Here is a 17,454-nt window from a genome sequence, read left to right as displayed (position 1 = left end):
CGCAGCGAAGAACGACATTGCGGACAAAGTGAAAGAGGTGAATACACCGAAGCTCATCTGCGATCTTGTGCCTCGGCGCAAATATCTCGTACACTACTCTCTGCTGCAATTGGGTCTTCAACAGGGTTATCACGTCACGCACATCTACCGCATCATTCGATTCAAACAAGCACCCTTCATCTTCGAATACGTCAATATGCTCAGTGAGAAACGAGCCAAGTCCAAGACTACTGTGGAGAAGAACCTGTATAAGCTGTTAGCAAACTCAACCTATGGCAAATTCGTTGAGACTGGACTGAAGCGAATGAAGGTGAAGTTCGCCAACACGTGGAATGAACGCGAGGCTATCATCCAGAAGCACGGATACGACATGATTGCTGGAACAACCATGTATTCCGAGAATCTGATCGGCATCAAGCTGAATACACCGGTGCGCAGAGTGGAGAAGCCGTTCTTCATCGGGTTTGCCATTCTCGACATGTCGAAGCACATCATCTACGATTTCTACTACAATGTGCTCAAGACGACATTCGATAACGTGGAGTTGTTGGGACAGGACACGGATTCGCTCATCGTGCAGTTGAACGACCGTGGTAACATCGTCCACAAGATGTGCGATATGTACAAGTCGTTTGACTTCTCTGAACTCGATAATACGAGCTACTTCTATGGACAACTCGTGAACTACTACGAGCATGAAGTGGACAAGAGAAAGTTCCCTTCATTGGAATCATTCCTCAATTTCAACAAGAAATTGCCTGGTCCTATCTTCAAGGACGAGCACAACGGACATCGTATCACGGAGTTCGTTGGTTTAAGACCGAAGATGTACTGTCTTGTTGATGAGAAGCATGTAGTGCATAACGCAGCGAAGGGAGTTCCTCGCAACGTGGTGATTGATGGAGAGAGGATGAGCGTGAAGAACATCGAGCTGTACAAGCGCGTCCTCGAGGCAGAGAAGAAGGAAGATGCAGTGATCGAAGGCAGCTTCAAGCGTATCAACAACCAGGCCTTCAACATCAGCACGAAAGAACAAACCAAGACACTCATGACTTGCACGGATAACAAACGTTGGATCTTGGACGACAACATACACACACTTGCATTCGGGCATTATAGACTGAAGTAAAGGAAGCAATCTTTCACTTTGGACACCCATGGATACCATGGCCTACAATGGAAGTCAGGTTAACATTGCAGGAATTGGCCGAAATTGGCAGTCATGGGTTTCCGCGCGTTTCTTGTTATGGACATCGAGGTGAGCAGGTAGACAATGGCAGAAAATGGCCGAAAAATGATTTCCGCGGTTATTTGGTAGAAAATGGATTTTCGCGTGTTTTCCGCCTTTTCCCTACTACTTCAAAGAACATGATTCATCTTTTATTCTACCACGAAGTACATAATAACCGAATGTAATAGATTGTAATGATGGTAGATCTATTGAAATCATTTCATTTAAAATCATTTCATACTTTCAATCACTGTTGATAAGGAATCACGAAATGCATTATCACCTAATGCGATAGATTGCAATAATGGTAGATCTATTGAAATCATTCAAATATTCAATATCATATCAATACCTCGAATCACAAATGAACTAAAATAGAAATTGTATGAGTCACTTCCAATTGTACCAATTTCTATAGATTGTAATTTTGGTAGATTCTTCAATTCAAAGTCGCCTCCAAAATCACTGAAACTAAATTGGCCGATTTGAATGGATTCCAATGATTCACAATTCAATATATGGAATGATTTTGATTCATCGTTTCCTTCACTATTCTTTGTCTGAGTGAATGAATTGTTTCTAATTTCGATAGTTTTCAATCGATTCAATCCATCGATTTTGAATGTTTGCACTGACGCAAAACAATCATTACCGATTTCGATTGATTCAACTTGAGTAAATCGAGAGAAATCGAATGTCGTGAAATCAGTATTACTGCAAGTCCAATTAGGTATAATAATGGAAGTTGTGCAAGAATCAAGTGATTGAATATAGTCAATGTTATGTATTTCATAAGGAAATAGTAATTGAGAAACATCTAAAGTCAAATGGAATATATTATTAATAATTACTGTTTATTACAGAATATGTCATATACTCGAATGAACGAGGTAGATTTACATATTGTGGATTTGGAATATCTTAATATCATCAATATTCAGTATCTTAATTTACTTTCTAATATCACTGAACGAGGATAACGGAAGCTAGATCCTTGAGAATCGAGGGATGTTAGATTTGGAAGATCTATAAAGCAAATCATTTACAATCATTTCATTCATACTTCGAAGTGTCAAAGAACATGATTCATCTTTTATACCAACAAGTGCATCTTCACCGAATGTAATAGATTGTAATGATGGTAGATCTATTGAAATCATTTCATTTAAAATCATTTCATACTTTCAATCACTGTTGATAAGGAATCACGAAATGCATTATCACCTAATGCGATAGATTGCAATAATGGTAGATCTATTGAAATCATTCAAATATTCAATATCATATCAATACCTCGAATCACAAATGAACTAAAATAGAATGCATTATCACCTAATGTAATGGATTGCAATAATGGTAGATCTATTGAAATCATTCAAATATTCAATATCATATCAATACCTCGAATCACAAATGAACTAAAATAGAAATTGTATGAGTCACTTCCAATTGTACCAATTTCTATAGATTGTAATTTTGGTAGATTCTTCAATTCAAAGTCGCCTCCAAAATCACTGAAACTAAATTGGCCGATTTGAATGGATTCCAATGATTCACAATTCAATATATGGAATGATTTTGATTCATCGTTTCCTTCACTATTCTTTGTCTGAGTAAATGAATTGTTTCTAATTTCGATAGTTTTCAATCGATTCAATCCATCGATTTTGAATGTTTGCACTGACGCAAAACATTCATCGCCGATTTCGATTGATTCCAAATTATACAACAATGAAACATCCCAATCAACCAATACACAATTGTCACTCAGTTTCAAATGTTTCATTCCGATATTCAGTGGCTTGCTTCCATCTCCTTCATATTCTTCAATATCACATTCAATTCCATTATACCATTCACATTCTTTCACTTCCCGACCTTTACGATCATATATTATTCCATTTCCGTTATAATTATCATTACACCAATATCCTTCATATTCAATACATCCATTATTATGATAACTCGTTCCATATCCAAATCGTTTCCAATTGATCATTATGCCCTTGTACACCAAGAATCCATCATCATCATACATTTCACCATATCCAAATGGAATTCCCAACTTGTTTTCTGTCAATATCAATCCTTCAAATCGACTTCCATGATCCAAGTCCACGATTCCTTCTTCTACTACTTCTATGGACTGTTCTTCACTATATGAAATATCACCAATTTGATGATTTCCAATCACTTTTAACACTTTCTGATCATTGAACACAAATCCTAGATTCATGAATACTCCATTATTGAATTGCAATACCACAAACTCTCTATTACCCAAAATGAGTGAAATCCAGCCATCCACTTTCATTTCTTGATTCAAGCATGCATGTACATTTTGGATTGTGGAACTATCAATATGATAGCTGCTAATAGCAGCTTTGACAAAATTGTAAATATTACTCATTGAAATATGAAAAACATGTGCAATGCTATAAACCCAGTCAGAAACAATCTAATTATAATACAATAGAGATATGGAATATATGTCGTAATTCATAATGACTTTCATAGTGAGAGATGCTCATATAAAACACGATTCTCTCACTACCTAGGATTGCAACATTATATGTATATTATGAATTTAATATTTGCTGTACCAGTTCACACCGCAGAAATACGATTCCTGGTTATGTTTCTGTTTCATGTTTAAGGAAATATGTATTTTTCAATTCAAATATACTAAAACAACAGTAATTATACGAAACATGATTATGCTTACAGTTTCTGTTGTTACAAAGTAAAGAATTCTTCACACTAATACCAACATACAAGTGTCTTTTCCTTTGTTGGCAACATAAAAACAGTAAACAACAACGATATAAAAAACAGTGCGATATTATTCACATTATACTGCAAATAATACCCCAGCTAAGTAGTTTCATGTTGGGAATGTATTGGATTATAGAATGTAAGTAGTACGAATCACTACTACATCTATCAAATACTTTTCAAGTGCTGCATGTTCGTTATTCCTCTGGTCCCATTCAGATTCAACAATATTACAGCTCTTATTAGCTATTTTGTAAGTTTTTGTGAGTTATTGCATACATTATCATATACAAACACTAACAAGCATGAGGTAATTGAGCAGTATATATTTTCATTTCAGGTAATCACATCATAAATGATCTCTCACACCAATATGTTTAAATATCAGCGATCCTCTAATTTTCCTTCTGTCAAACATAATTGGATCTTGGCATATTATTCAATAACACTCAATAATCGTATCAATTCTTCTGAATAAAGTGCGCACTCCTCTCAATCAACTAAGCAGTTGCTATAAACCAGGCTGGCTGGATGCTGGAGCCTTCCTCTACAACCCATAATCAATCAATCGCTCCTGCAGGTATAGGATTTGATTCCTTTCCTTTAGAAACGTCCACAGTCTTTCAGACATCGGAAACTATTGGATAGTTTGTAACCCTAACCATTCCTTTTCTATTTAATGGGTCTTTGGTATGTTTCCCTTCTTAAGAAACATTAGTGGATCTTTTGTTGTCAGATCGTGTATTCCGAATCTAGAGGTCTTCCTCGTGACAACATCAAACAATCAAAATTCAAATTAAATTGAACTAGAAAAATTCTTCTTCATCATCAATAAAGTCCATCTCTCGTCGCTTTCGATTATGCTCACTGCGAATCCGTTTTTCCTTCATTCGCTTCTCTTTTACAAATGGATCTTCCACTATGGTGTTAACCATGTTTGCAGCGCAAAAATCTACCTGTAGCTCCTTCTTTACGTCGTTTAGTGATGTAAGCATGATTTACTTTCTTTTGAAGCTTTTTCATTCCTTCGACGCGATTTGCCACCAGAGATCGATGCAGAGAGGACACTAATACGAAGTTACCCTCTGCATCAATATGGCTAGCCTGTTGTTCTTTGAAAATTTCTTTGATATCACTAGTACATGATCAAGCAATAAAAAAAGAAAAAACTCTGGCATCCAAGAAGCGCTGCCAACATTGAACGAAAGCATTACGCGGTTCACACTACTCTTCTCAGAATTCATATCTACAGATTCACTCTGTCTAGAATAGTTACCATCAATTCGACCTTGTCTTCTCACATCAATATGAATTTTATCTTCCGGTACCGTGATGAATCCTTTAGGTAAGTTAATAGTTGGAGTCTTTGATCCAAAGAAGCGTATCAAGAGAGAATTTGGATTGAACGCGCTTCCTAGGCAACATGGAGATATAAATCGAGTTGAAGGAATAAAGAATCGAAACATCTTGGCTTGATATTATGGAGATTATTCATACCGCGGTTATGTCCATGTTATTGATTGATTTATTTTAATGAGAAAAATCTATTGATTTGACTCGAAATAGAGATAGATTCACGAGTATAATATAATATCCATTGGGTAAGCAAACTTGATTACATAATAGCTTGTCAATGCCCTTCCATGAATAACATCACATATAGAGATTGTTAGAGAACAAACATATATATAATTATGATTAAAATTATTCCTCTTTCTCCTTATCACATTCCAAATGTTCGTTAAATGCACCAACAACATACACAATGATCACAATATTCACAGTTATCACAGCAGCAATTGCTCTACCATTTTAACACTCTTCCCCATTTCCTACGAGATTGTCAATATGGTGTTCGAGTTTTTCATTCCAATCACTATTCATAAGCAAGAAAGCAAAAGAAAAGACAAGGCAGGATGACTTTCCAAAGAAGGACCATTACAACTATCGGGTATATCAGCATCATGCACGAAAAGGAGGCTAACTTGTTGAAAACGGTCTTATTTCCAGGAGCCGCCAATCTGCGCTATTACAAGCAGAAATATAGTACAGATTCTCTATCTGACTCTTTTGCATCCTAACTGAGCAATGAGAAAAGATTGGAAACAAACAATAAAATCATCCCAACCATCTACTTCGACTTCTTTTTCTGCACCATTCATTAAAAACGCCGCAACATCATCCACGTTCGATTTATGCGTCTCACCTGAAGTCTCGACGGTAACTACACCCGATTGGCCTTGTTCACTAAATTGACTGGAATTTTGGACTAAAGAACTGCCTCCTTCCTCTTCTCCTTTGATAGCCTTCTTCTCTCCCTGATCAGACGGAGTAGACGCGGTCTCCGCAGTGGCTGGAGTTGGAACCTTCTGTTGCTCCTTCTCCTTCTCCTCCTCGTTCTTCTTTTTCGTCGTGCGGGCTTTTCGCGATGGTTTCTTGGCCGTAACTTCCTTCTTCTTCAGGTTGGGATGCTTCTCATCAAAATGGCGTTTGCGAGATTCTTTTCGCTCCTTTCCCAGAGCCAGCTGCCGATTATTCAGTGTGGTCAGATGAGGCAGCATTTCGTGGATTCTCTGGTTCACTCGCTCGTACACCTGCTCTTGATAGCCTTCTCCGTAGAACGTATTCTGAGCCACATTCAACTTTGATAGGAACTACAAATCACTGCTGGCCGCCGCAAACTACCGGGAGAGAACTCAGAATCGCTAAGGATTCGACGTTTTCTATCAGATTGCTTCCGATATCCAGAAGGGTGAGATGGCTCAACTGAGAAATTGCATCGGGGATGGAAGAGATTTTGTTGCCGTTGAGATTCAACTCTTTCAGGGAGGGAAGCTGGAACACTGGAGGAAACTCACGTAGCTTGTTATGCCCCCTACAATGATGAATGGAGTGGGATGTATAGGCTACAAGGACAATTTTCGTAACGAAGTCAGATTCTTGAAGGCATCTTCGGGAATCGATTCAATGTTGTTGTTTGAGAGAACCAACGTGTTCAATTCAGTAAGAAGGCTCGCAAAAGCAAACGACTCGAGCTTGTTTCCGTTCAGAAGTAAGCATTTCAAGTGAATCATCTTGGCAAACGCAAAATCAGGAAGCATACCAATTCGGTTATTCCCAAGATTTAAAAAGACGAGCTGCTCCAATGATAATATTCCACGAATACCCTTCCCAGAAAGTTCATTACTGCTCAGATTTAAGTAGGTTAATCCTGTTAATGTTTCAAGACTCTACACAATCAAAATACCAAAAGCAGAACTCACTCGAACCGATTTTAGTTTATTACCAGATAGGTCTAAACGGTTTACATGCTCCAGATTCGATAGCTGACCAAGCGTCTCAATTTCGTGGTTTGATAGCTTCAGCATTTTTGAGCCAGTGTAGGTTGACAGATCATCTCTTATGAGTTGAGCAAGCGAGCTCTGATCCAGTAGGGGTACACTCACATTTGGCTCTTCTGTAGTAGGAACTGCCACTTCTTTAGCAGAAGTTTGTTCTTGAGTTGATGGCAGGTCTGTAGGTGTTGCGGTTGGTTCGTAAACAGCAGTATTCTTGGTATCTTCAGCATTTTTAGGGTGTTGTGGGTCGTTGCTGCTCGCAGTACCTTTCGATCCCTTCTGTCCTTTGGGTCCCTTGGGTCCCTTCTGTCCCTTCTGTCCCTTCTGTCCCTTGGGTCCTTCTTGACCCTTAGGTCCCTTCTGTCCCTTAGGTCCCTTAGATCCTTCTTGACCCTTAGGTCCCTTAGGTCCATTCGGTCTCCCTTGACCCTTAGGCCCTTTAGGTCCCTTAAAACCCTTAAAACCCTTCGCTTTCGTTGAATCTTTTGAACCCATTTTACCCCTTTGGCCGTTAACTCCTTTAATATCATTTTGGACGTTAGAGCCTTTAAAGTTTCGAGGAGACTTTGCCATTTCCCCCACATTTGGCTTGCTCTGCTCTTTTTGTTCCCCTGTACCATCTTGTGTTTTAGGCTGTCTAGAACCTTTCTGACGATCCGATACTTTTGACGCTTTCATAGTTTTCGATGCTTTAAACACTTTAGCTACTTTCGGCGCCTTTTCTGTCTTCGACACGTCAGAGGCTTTTGACGGTTGCCGGTTGTTCTTCATTATAACCTTTCTGCTAAAAACTCGAGATGCGAAGAATTCTGGAATTCCAGAATCCGCGACCCAGACTCACGTCGGAATCTTGATCTCGTTCCATAGAGATTTTTATTGCATGAGATACTCTGAATGAGGATCCATGTTCTGTCGTGGAAAACCCATTTTCTTTAGCTTTCCATCCTTAAATAGTATTAGGAAACAAAAATCAAATATATAATGTCTGACGATTTTTTTGCTGATGGTAAGTAGATCTTACTCTTTTTGTGAGACATTTCAATGGATTCTGCTTTTGTGCGGAATCTTTTTGGTTTTGGTTGCGGAATTTACGTATCTAACAGTGTTTTAGATTTCCAAGAGACGAACGCCGCTGAGCAGCCCGTTGATGTTTCTTTTGCTGTCTAGGTAGTTAATTTGTAGGATCCTTTTGCCGACGCTCCTGCTAATGAGGGAGAGCAGACGGAGGATCCTTTTGGAGACGCTGCCCCTGCTTCTCCCCTTCCTGCTGCTCCTGTGGTGGATGAATTCAAGTTTACCCGCGAGTGGAACATGCAGTTCAGAGAGAGATGCGAAGCAAAGGATAAGGCCGCTCTGGAAAAGAAGCAGGAGATTCTGAAGGAGGCTAGAGACGCTCTTCTTGCTTGGAACGAGGAGAGAGAGAAGAAGCTGCACGCAAAGGCAGAGATGAATCGCGAGGAAGAGGCTAAAATAATTGAGGGAAATAAGGAGGATTTGAATTGTGCTAATCCTTGGGAGCGTGTGAGCAAGCTCATTGAACTAAATGCTGAGGGAGAGCACGATCTTAGCAGAATGAAGCAGGTTTTGATCAGAATGAAGAATGATGCTGCTAAGATGTAAATCTTTATTTGTTTGTTTTACACCCACTCCCATGAAGCGAGGGAGGGAAGAAGCGGACGAGGAGCTGAAGCGCTTTGAACAGTTTTGTCGCCAATTCGCTTACAGTCCTGAAAAGTCTGTAAAAGTCAAAAATCCGCCTCCCGTAGAAGAGGAAAAGACCCAGAGTGAATTGGAAGATGCACCTTTTGTTGCTCCCTACCCTAATCGATATCGAGAGAAGTATTCCTCTCCTTGTCCAAATTGTTTTAAGAATAGGTTATAACGACTGAACTGTATCATTCCTAGCCTAGTATGCCCTCACAACCAAGAAAAGCGACTACGGCTGTTGATTATCGGGCATAATCCCTCGGAGCATGCATGGAAAAACGGAAATATGTACAGTAACCCAACGAATCGTATGTGGAAGATTCTCACAGGAACATTTTGTGAGGGGAGCGAATATAAAGTATTTGAAAACGACGGAGCACAATGTTTAGGGAGTCATCGACCCGTCTATGACTATTGATGACCAGAATCAACTACCATCTAGATATGGCATAGGTTTTACGGATCTAGGCACTGTCCCAGGAAATCAGTCGGACAAGTTTACAAAGCAGGAGTTGGCTCAATGGAAAATTGACCTGTATGACCGACTAACCCGGCATTTGGGCCGTGTGTGTAAACAAGAACACAATGATCCCAAAGTAGTGTGATGGAGCCTGTAGCCACGTTCTAGTGCTCGTTACTCTGCCATTCCCCTCGCATCGTTCTGTTTTCCGGAAAGAAGCAATTCGTTGATTTGTTTGCAAAGCCTCCCAAGGTTGCAATGGGCTTTCAGCAGGTGCTTCCTGACGACTGGCCTCTTTCGCCGCAAATCAAGGTGTATGTTTGTCCTAGTTCAAGTGGTCGGGTCGTAATGAAAAAGGAAGATATAATGAAGTACTATTGTGAAGTCTTTGAAGCCTATAATTCGTTATTTTTTGTTTGTTATAATGAATTGAACTATAAATGAAAGTATTATAGATTTGTTATTACAAAGTATCCAAAATTAGTATTTGAATCTATTATTACGATGGAATTAATACAATCAATAGAATCATAATTATTAATTGAATCGAATTATTGGTATTTCAATTTGTTTATCATTTATTCATTTTTCTGGGATTTTCTAATAATCAATTGCTGGTAATTAATAAAATAGAATATTCCTATGACGATTAATAGGAAACTATTATTTTCTCCACCACCAATGTCTGTCTATCCAATGATATGCGAGCAAACTGTTTTTCTTCTCAAACAACAACATTAGTTCATATACAACGACTTATCAATGGTGTCTGGCAGAGGAGGAACGTCAACAGCAAACTTCATCTGGACTTCCTCCATTCGCTTCTTGTCTTCCTCGGTGGTCACGAAGGAAATAGCTAGACCCTTGGTTCCGAAACGACCAGCACGACCCACGCGATGCAGGTACTCGTTTGCTGTTTCCGGGAAATCGTAATTGATTACCACATTGACCTTATCCACATCAATTCCTCTGCCGAATAGGTTGGTAGAGACCAGAATACGGTAATCGAAGCCCTTGAACCGCTTGTAGTGCTCCAGACGGTCCTCCGTGCTCATGTCTCCTGTGATGCAGGTGTTGTTGAACTGATCGCGGTTCAGAATGTTTGACAATTCTCTGGCGCGCGCGCTGTTCCGGACAAAAATGACAATTTGATTGAATTCCAGAGTGTCCAGCAGGTCCATCAGCTTCTTGGTCTTTTGATTCTACGCTCAACCTCCCATCATGCGCTTACATCGTAGATCGTCAGATAATACTGCTGCAGACCGTGCAGCGTCAGGGCCGATTCGTCCAGCTCGATCATCAGAGGCTACGGATGAGCAAAGCGCGCAAAAGTCCAACATCCTTCATAAATCGCAGACACACCGCCTTCGCCTCGGGAGGAAGCGTGGCAGTGAACATCATCACCTGCTTGTCGATCGGGCAGGCGGTGAAAATACTCTGCAACTGAGCTCGCATGTTGATGGAGGTGATGATGTGATCGCACTCGTCCACCACGAAGTGGCGCAACTTGTCCACCTTCATCCAGCCGCGCTTGATCAGGTCTTCCACGCGGCCAGGAGTTCCTACGACGATAGCAGGGTGGGTATTGAGAGCCTCGCGATCGGCCTGAATGTTTCTTCCTCCAAAGAAGACTTCGGTTCGCACGTTCGGCATAAACTTGGTGAATCGTTTATACTCATTCTGGATCTGGAAGGCCAGCTCACGCGTGTGAGCAATAACCAACACCTGAATATCTTGATTCTCAGGATCGTCCTTGAGCATTTGCAGGGTGGAGATTACGAACACAGCAGTCTTACCCATTCCAGACTTTGCCTGGCAGAGGACGTCCTTGTTGGTAATAGCACGGGGAATGCAAGCGTGCTGCACTAGCGTTTATGGCGGCAAAACATTAGGAGTACCTTCAGAAGGATGCTCAAAGCCACAATCAGAAATTGCCTTGAGAATTTCATCCTTCAAGTAGAAATCCTTAAAACTACTGCTGTTCATTGTAGCATAATGAGCCCTAAGAAGAATAAGGTAATACAAGGCATATCGAACTTGATAGAGTCCACTTTCTCATCTCCCTGAATGGGACGCTCGTTGGGGATTTCGTCCTCTTCATCATCATAGTCCACAAGCTGCGCGTTATCCGGATTCTCAGTACTCATCGTTGACACAATTTTGCTAGTTTAAGGTTTTGTATTGACAAAATTCGGGCCGATTTTCATATCATTTCAAATGATGTGTTACAACAAAATCGAAAAGCAAATCCCAAATTTTCATACTCTTTCCACTGGACTGGGAGAAGGCTAGCGGCCTTTTTGAATTCCGTTGACGAACTCACATTTCCGAAAGAGGCGGGCGAATAGCAGTCTTCTCCTTCCTTTCCGTACTCCACAACCATCTGGCGCCTCTCTTCTGAGTTCAGAATGAATCGTTTCACGAAGTTCTTCATGTCTTCTTTTGTCAGCGACTGGATGTGTTGCGCGGAGTGCTCCTGCTTCTTAAAGTCGAAATTGCCATCTGTAATCGACTTCCAGAGTCGTTTTCCCAGAGCTTTCACCGTAATGATCCGCTTCAGCAGCTTATTGCAAATGGAGTCTTTGTACGCTTGGAACTCTTCGTCTGTCATCGTCTCCAGCTCCGAGCTCTCCTTCTCCACACACTCCACAATAGCCTGCGAGATCTCTCTGCAGACAAACTACCCATCACCGCAGCGTCCTTCTCTCACCGAATTACTCTGCACGATGACCAGGAATCCCGCGCTCCCGGCCATATCGCTGAACAGGGACCACACGATGTACCCCATTTGCCGCTTGGTCCGCAGTTTATCGAAGAGCGATTCCTCCACGCACTGCGCGAACAGGCGCCCAGCGTCGCTCTCGGCGAGCGGCAGCTGCCAGTACACGCAGCTCGCGTAGTTGGGGGACTGGGCGTTCGGAACGGGGAACTGGAAGACGGTGCGATGCGTGGGAATCGATCGAATTCGCATCGAACCCGGAATTCGATCGGAGAGCGAAACGAACGACCGCGCGGCCGCGACGATTCGGAGAACGCGATCACGCGCGAGATTGCCCACGAAGAGCCACTCGATGCGCGAAGTGGAGAGAAGTCGTTTCTAGAGGGAAAAAGGGGAAACGGGGAAACGGCGAAGTGCTGGATTTGGGGAAGCGAAACAGGGTGGGATTGGAGGTACTGATATCTGTCTTCGATGGAGGAAGCGGTGGAATGAAGGAACGATTGAGGAGTGAATGGGCAAGCAAACAAGCGAACAAGCGAACAAGCAAGCAAACAAACAAACAAACACAAGCAAACAAACAAACAAACACAAGCAAACAAGCAAACAATCACACACAAACACAGCAAGGATATGGGAAGAGGAGGGAGAAAGTGCTGGAGAGAATGAGTCGATAGGGTTCTTTTAACACCTCCGTGTTGATTCTACATGACAAACGAGGAGCGAATCCACTGATTCACGTATTTGGAATACTCGTCCAAATACACAGATTCCGAAATGTCCAAATTCGCCAGCGATTCCATCACTATTCGGAACAGCAGATCAACGTGCTCGTTAAATCTACGCTTCGCTCCCTTCCTCATTCTCTACCCATTCACCTTGATGATCAAACCCCGATCATACTGGAAGCTGTAGTCCAACGAATATCCCATCAGTGTGGCCGGGTAGAATTGCGTGATAATCTTTCGCTTCAGCAAGCTATCTCTCACTCCCTCAATCCAAACGAAACCGGACCAGAATGGAGCAGAACAGCAAGCTTTCTGTGCTCTCCATGATGATTCCCGTGTTCAACATGAGCATCGAGCTGCACTTGGGAAGTCCGAACTCCGTGCAGGGCTGGTGCCAAATCTTCCAGCGATCATCGTTCAGAATCTACACTGAAACAGAAGCAGAAACGCAACGAGCTCGGGACTCTGCGCAGCGTCGCATCCGTCGATCATGCGGAAATCGGTACACAAAAAGGGATTGGGAGCGGGAAGATGGAGCGGATAATCCGCTGGCTGAATGAAACTGCTCACTACAAAATGATCTCACGAAACAATCAAGGAACAAGGCTGGTCGCGCTTCGTGTAGTCAATTCCATAGACAGGCTCCCGCATCCACGACGAATCGTCTCCCTTCGAGCATCTGTAGCTCAGCACTCCGATGCAATTGGAAGGAGCCAAGCGATCTACAAGACTCGAAATGTGAACGAAATCATAGTCCAAATAGGGATAAGAATTCAGGATAAATCGCATTGGAACCACTTGCATTCGACGCGCAATCTCATCCACATAGTCCGTACTGCTCCGCTTCGATTGGAAGCGAAACTCTGTTCGTTTGATTTGCGCTGTTTCCTCGAAATAGAGATGAAGCTTATCAGAATCGCGCAGCAAAGCCAGGTACGAAAAGAAAATGCTGAGAACCAAAGAAAGGTTCTTCAATCCCGAGTCAGTCAGCTTAATCGTAGCCGAAAAGAGACTCATGAAGCTCAAATTGCTTTTCAATCCAGTCACCAATTCCGTCGCCAATCCCCGATTCTATTCAGAATCCCTTCAAAAAAGAAATGCATACGCGCAATTCACAGAGAATCGAACCTTCGCCCTCATCTCCCAGAAGCGAGGAGACCAAGTCACAACTATTCTTGGTAGCATCGTGAAGCTGCGATGGGAACGGGAAGTACAACGCCAACTAGCTGTAAGCAAAGGAGAAAACACCGAACTGTCTTCAAATCGCCTATTGGAAGGACTTGATACAAAGCGTTCATTGCATCTGCAGCGTACACATCTCTCTACGCATCAGCAAACGACTTTAGACAAACAGAGAAAGAAGGAGGCTCCAAAGTTCGCTTCTCCATTTGATCGAATAAAGATCGCACGTGTTGCTCCATTTTGGAGACGTCAAAATCGCCCTGAATCACAAGCTTCATTCGGGAAGCAGCGTAATGAGTGTGGTAGAATTCGATGACTCGATCCCGAATATTGGGTATAGAGAGTGTGGACTTGTCGCCAGTATCTACATTATAGCACGCAAGAAAAGCTACAAAAGTGATTGTAAGGATGGTCTTCTCTTCCCAAATACCTCAGCAATTGCTGGAATCTCCAAATATCGCTCTGGAGATTCTTTGAGTGCTCATTATCAACAGCTTGAATCTCACGCTGGACACATCCTTCCAGAAACAGAGGACATGTAAAGAATCCGGAAAATAGTTCGATCGCTTCAAATGCAGCATCGTTAGCTACAGTAAAGAAAAAGTCTGTAAACTCTGAGGAGGTGTAGGCATTCGATGCACCGTTATTCTGTGATAGAAAGCGATTGTATGCATTTTCTTCTGGATGCGTTTCAGTACCCATAAACAACAAATGCTACAAACATTAAACGAACAACATTTAAAAACCTCAACAAAGTGTGCCAGACCAGGAATATCGCTGGGATCATTCAGACTTCCTGCATTGACGCTCATGCAGACATTCGATATGTCTGCGCCCTCATCCTTAATAAGAAGCGTTGTTAACCCATTCTCAAGAGTAAAACTGTAGTAATGCTGCGGATCATTAGGTGATTTTTCAATTCCATTCTCCTTTGAGTCAATTTACAAAAGTATAAAAACCATAACAAAGTATGTATCTTCCATTTTACAATAATGTTGCCTAGGATTTAAAACAAAGAGGAATATGAATAGGGATGCAAAAACATTGTACAATCAATTATATTTTAGTATTTCGATGTGAGTGTACCATGGATTTACTTTACACATATACATAAATACAAACTCGTGTGTGAATCAACGCCGAAGGAGTCAACTCTATTTCTTAATTCTATTTGTCATATACAATGCATTTAAAAAAAGAAGGTTTCCTGAGTGCCATCTCCTCAATCGTTCAGTCATTTCAGATATACATATTAATTCAAAAAAACAGTTAAAACAACAGCAAGAAAATGAAGTACTATTATTAATTAATTAATTATGAACCTTCAAGAATAAAGTCTCCTCATCCAAAGCAAAACCAACACGGTTATCATCACTCAAAATCTTATTATCCTCCGTCTCCACATAGACGTAGTAAATATCCGTGTTCATAGAACCCACAAATTCTCCCTTATGCAGGTGGCCATCATTGTCTCCATAATAGTTGTAGCCGGGAACCAGCGCGGTGCTCACCTTCACGGTTCCAGAAACCGCCACAGATATGGTCGACTTCGTCACACTCGTAACGATTCCCAAAGGAAGAGGCTTAATATCCAGAAGATGAAGCTCGCTGTGCGTGTTTGAGACCTCGCTGGACGTAAGCGACTCCACCAGAACGAGGCGATTATCAAACATCGAGCACTCTCCCAGCCAGTAATACTCCGAATTCTACACATCAATCTCCCCATCCAGCACTACAGGATCCACCATCGGATTCGACAGGATATATTCGGGACCGAAGGCCATCAGATCATTGGCCGGCGTGACTTCTCCCATACTCAGAGCAGTGGCTCCCTGCAGGGCAATATTCGAGTAGAAGACCGCAAAGCGGGACTCGGACATCACTCGCACCTTAATAAAGTTGTAAGTACCCTTGTCAGACATGCCAGAGGCGCCTCCGTCCTGGTTGTCCAAGTAAGGACCAATAACCAGACGATCCTTCACATCGTTGTAGATGAGCAGAATGGATTCAAGTCCGTTGTTCAGATCCCCGTCAATAAAAGTGACAATCACCTGATGATCGTTCAAGCTAATCTTCATCCTCCCAGACCAAATCTTACTTATCCATATCGAAAAATCCGAAACTCGAGCGGTTCTGCAGAGTGACCTCCTTGTCCACAATCACCGAAGTTCCGTTCACTGTGGCCAACTGGAAGTGAATGTCCTTGTCTTTGCCGTCCAACGAACCCGACTTGGCCAACACATACTTCGTCTCAGACAACCCCGCAATTCCATGGAAGGTGTAATCATCACTGTAAATCACTTCATCATTCAGATTAATCTTCAACGACGATGCATCAACACAACCCGTTCGTGTGGACATCTTAATTCCATGTCCAGTGCTGTAGAAATATCCAATAGCGAAGCAGTGATCGCCAAGAGTATCAATGACCGGCTGATAGCTCGCTGGCTCCGTAAAGCGGATTAACTCTCCAAGGACAATTTTTCCACTGTTGCTTTCATTATCCCATGTAGCACGGATGCCCAACAGATTTGTGCTTCCAATCAGAACAACAACCTGGTTATCAAGAGTGATGAGGTCATCGACAGTCATCGGATATCCTCCAATAGAGGGAAGAGGAATAGTCTCTCCCTCGGTGATATCTCCATTATCAGAAACATAATTAACACTGATATATCCATCGTACGCAATCACCAAAATATTGGGACCCACATTTGTCGAGTACAAATGACTCATTGACTTCCCTTTCCAAAACAATTTATTCTTGGAAATACTAGTTCCCTCTCCCTTTTGAATCTTGCCTTTGTTATTTATCGAAACGACATCACCAACACTTACACTGCCTTCGACATTGGAACTCTGCGTAGTATAGAGAATTGCACTCGCAACATTTGGCTAGAATTAAACGAAAGAAGAGAAATCACCTTCTTAAATGCACCCATGACTGCTAAAAGAATGGCAATGATGGCTAAGATCAGGGAAAGGTAAGAAACCCAGCGAGAAACAGAGGACTGATCCTTTTGCTTCTCGGTAGGAAGTAAAGATTCACTATCAACCATATCGAATAACCTTCTGGAATAAAAAATAATGTCGCTAGTGTCTCATTTCACTTCAGTTGGTTCGGCCAATTAAACAAACGCACGAAAAAGAGTGGCGGTATTCACTTATCTCGCCCAAATTGTGGTATTCAGACCTTATAATGGTACCATAAATACAGGAAACGAAATAAGTAATTATAGGGAAAATTTGTATTGCGACTTTACACCTAATATGGAGATTGTTTGTTTCCTGGACTCATTGATTAGCATCAATGTGAT

The 17,454-nt window shown here is 41.8% G+C and overlaps 8 protein-coding genes; 2 read left to right on the top strand and 6 right to left on the bottom strand.

Moving 5' to 3' along the window:
* Window positions 1–6,464: 6,464 nt before the first annotated feature.
* Window positions 6,465–7,374, bottom strand: GSBLH_T00006423001 (uncharacterized protein; the record flags this gene model as incomplete). The annotated part of the gene is made up of 5 exons (XM_013040829.1): window positions 6,465–6,531; window positions 6,599–6,660; window positions 6,692–6,881; window positions 6,917–7,236; window positions 7,276–7,374. 5 exons carry the CDS (start codon window positions 7,372–7,374, stop codon window positions 6,465–6,467), a joined length of 738 nt encoding a protein of 245 aa, XP_012896283.1.
* A 920-nt stretch (window positions 7,375–8,294) lies between these two features.
* GSBLH_T00002285001 (uncharacterized protein) lies at window positions 8,295–8,964 on the top strand (the record flags this gene model as incomplete). XM_013040828.1 has 2 exons in its annotated part: window positions 8,295–8,493; window positions 8,527–8,964. Exons 1-2 carry the CDS (start codon window positions 8,386–8,388, stop codon window positions 8,962–8,964), a joined length of 546 nt encoding a protein of 181 aa, XP_012896282.1. The 5' UTR covers window positions 8,295–8,385.
* A 31-nt stretch (window positions 8,965–8,995) lies between these two features.
* On the top strand, window positions 8,996–9,955 carry GSBLH_T00002284001 (uncharacterized protein; the record flags this gene model as incomplete). The annotated part of the gene is made up of 4 exons (XM_013040827.1): window positions 8,996–9,219; window positions 9,250–9,409; window positions 9,441–9,647; window positions 9,680–9,955. 4 exons carry the CDS (start codon window positions 8,996–8,998, stop codon window positions 9,953–9,955), a joined length of 867 nt encoding a protein of 288 aa, XP_012896281.1.
* A 293-nt stretch (window positions 9,956–10,248) lies between these two features.
* Window positions 10,249–11,658, bottom strand: GSBLH_T00002283001 (uncharacterized protein; the record flags this gene model as incomplete). Its single annotated transcript, XM_013040826.1, has 5 exons — window positions 10,249–10,713; window positions 10,743–10,817; window positions 10,850–11,376; window positions 11,410–11,513; window positions 11,549–11,658. The coding sequence occupies 5 exons, from the start codon at window positions 11,656–11,658 to the stop codon at window positions 10,249–10,251; spliced, it is 1,281 nt and encodes a 426-aa protein (XP_012896280.1).
* A 56-nt stretch (window positions 11,659–11,714) lies between these two features.
* Window positions 11,715–11,945, bottom strand: GSBLH_T00002282001 (uncharacterized protein; the record flags this gene model as incomplete). Its single annotated transcript, XM_013040825.1, has 1 exon — window positions 11,715–11,945. One exon carries the CDS (start codon window positions 11,943–11,945, stop codon window positions 11,715–11,717), a length of 231 nt encoding a protein of 76 aa, XP_012896279.1.
* Window positions 11,946–13,093: 1,148 nt separating this feature from the next.
* Window positions 13,094–14,343, bottom strand: GSBLH_T00007068001 (uncharacterized protein; the record flags this gene model as incomplete). Its single annotated transcript, XM_013040824.1, has 7 exons — window positions 13,094–13,205; window positions 13,237–13,379; window positions 13,409–13,524; window positions 13,558–14,026; window positions 14,061–14,177; window positions 14,209–14,277; window positions 14,308–14,343. 7 exons carry the CDS (start codon window positions 14,341–14,343, stop codon window positions 13,094–13,096), a joined length of 1,062 nt encoding a protein of 353 aa, XP_012896278.1.
* A 163-nt stretch (window positions 14,344–14,506) lies between these two features.
* Window positions 14,507–14,949, bottom strand: GSBLH_T00002281001 (uncharacterized protein; the record flags this gene model as incomplete). Its single annotated transcript, XM_013040823.1, has 2 exons — window positions 14,507–14,851; window positions 14,884–14,949. The coding sequence occupies 2 exons, from the start codon at window positions 14,947–14,949 to the stop codon at window positions 14,507–14,509; spliced, it is 411 nt and encodes a 136-aa protein (XP_012896277.1).
* An 894-nt stretch (window positions 14,950–15,843) lies between these two features.
* GSBLH_T00002280001 (uncharacterized protein) lies at window positions 15,844–17,196 on the bottom strand (the record flags this gene model as incomplete). Its single annotated transcript, XM_013040822.1, has 3 exons — window positions 15,844–16,204; window positions 16,236–17,032; window positions 17,062–17,196. 3 exons carry the CDS (start codon window positions 17,194–17,196, stop codon window positions 15,844–15,846), a joined length of 1,293 nt encoding a protein of 430 aa, XP_012896276.1.
* Window positions 17,197–17,454: the final 258 nt, after the last annotated feature.

The sequence above is a fragment of the Blastocystis hominis genome (assembly GCF_000151665.1).
Source record: "Blastocystis hominis, Singapore isolate B (sub-type 7) whole genome shotgun sequence assembly, scaffold_18".
In the NCBI taxonomy this organism is placed as follows: domain Eukaryota; class Bigyra; order Opalinata; family Blastocystidae; genus Blastocystis; species Blastocystis hominis.
This window is presented reverse-complemented; position numbering and strand designations above follow the sequence as displayed.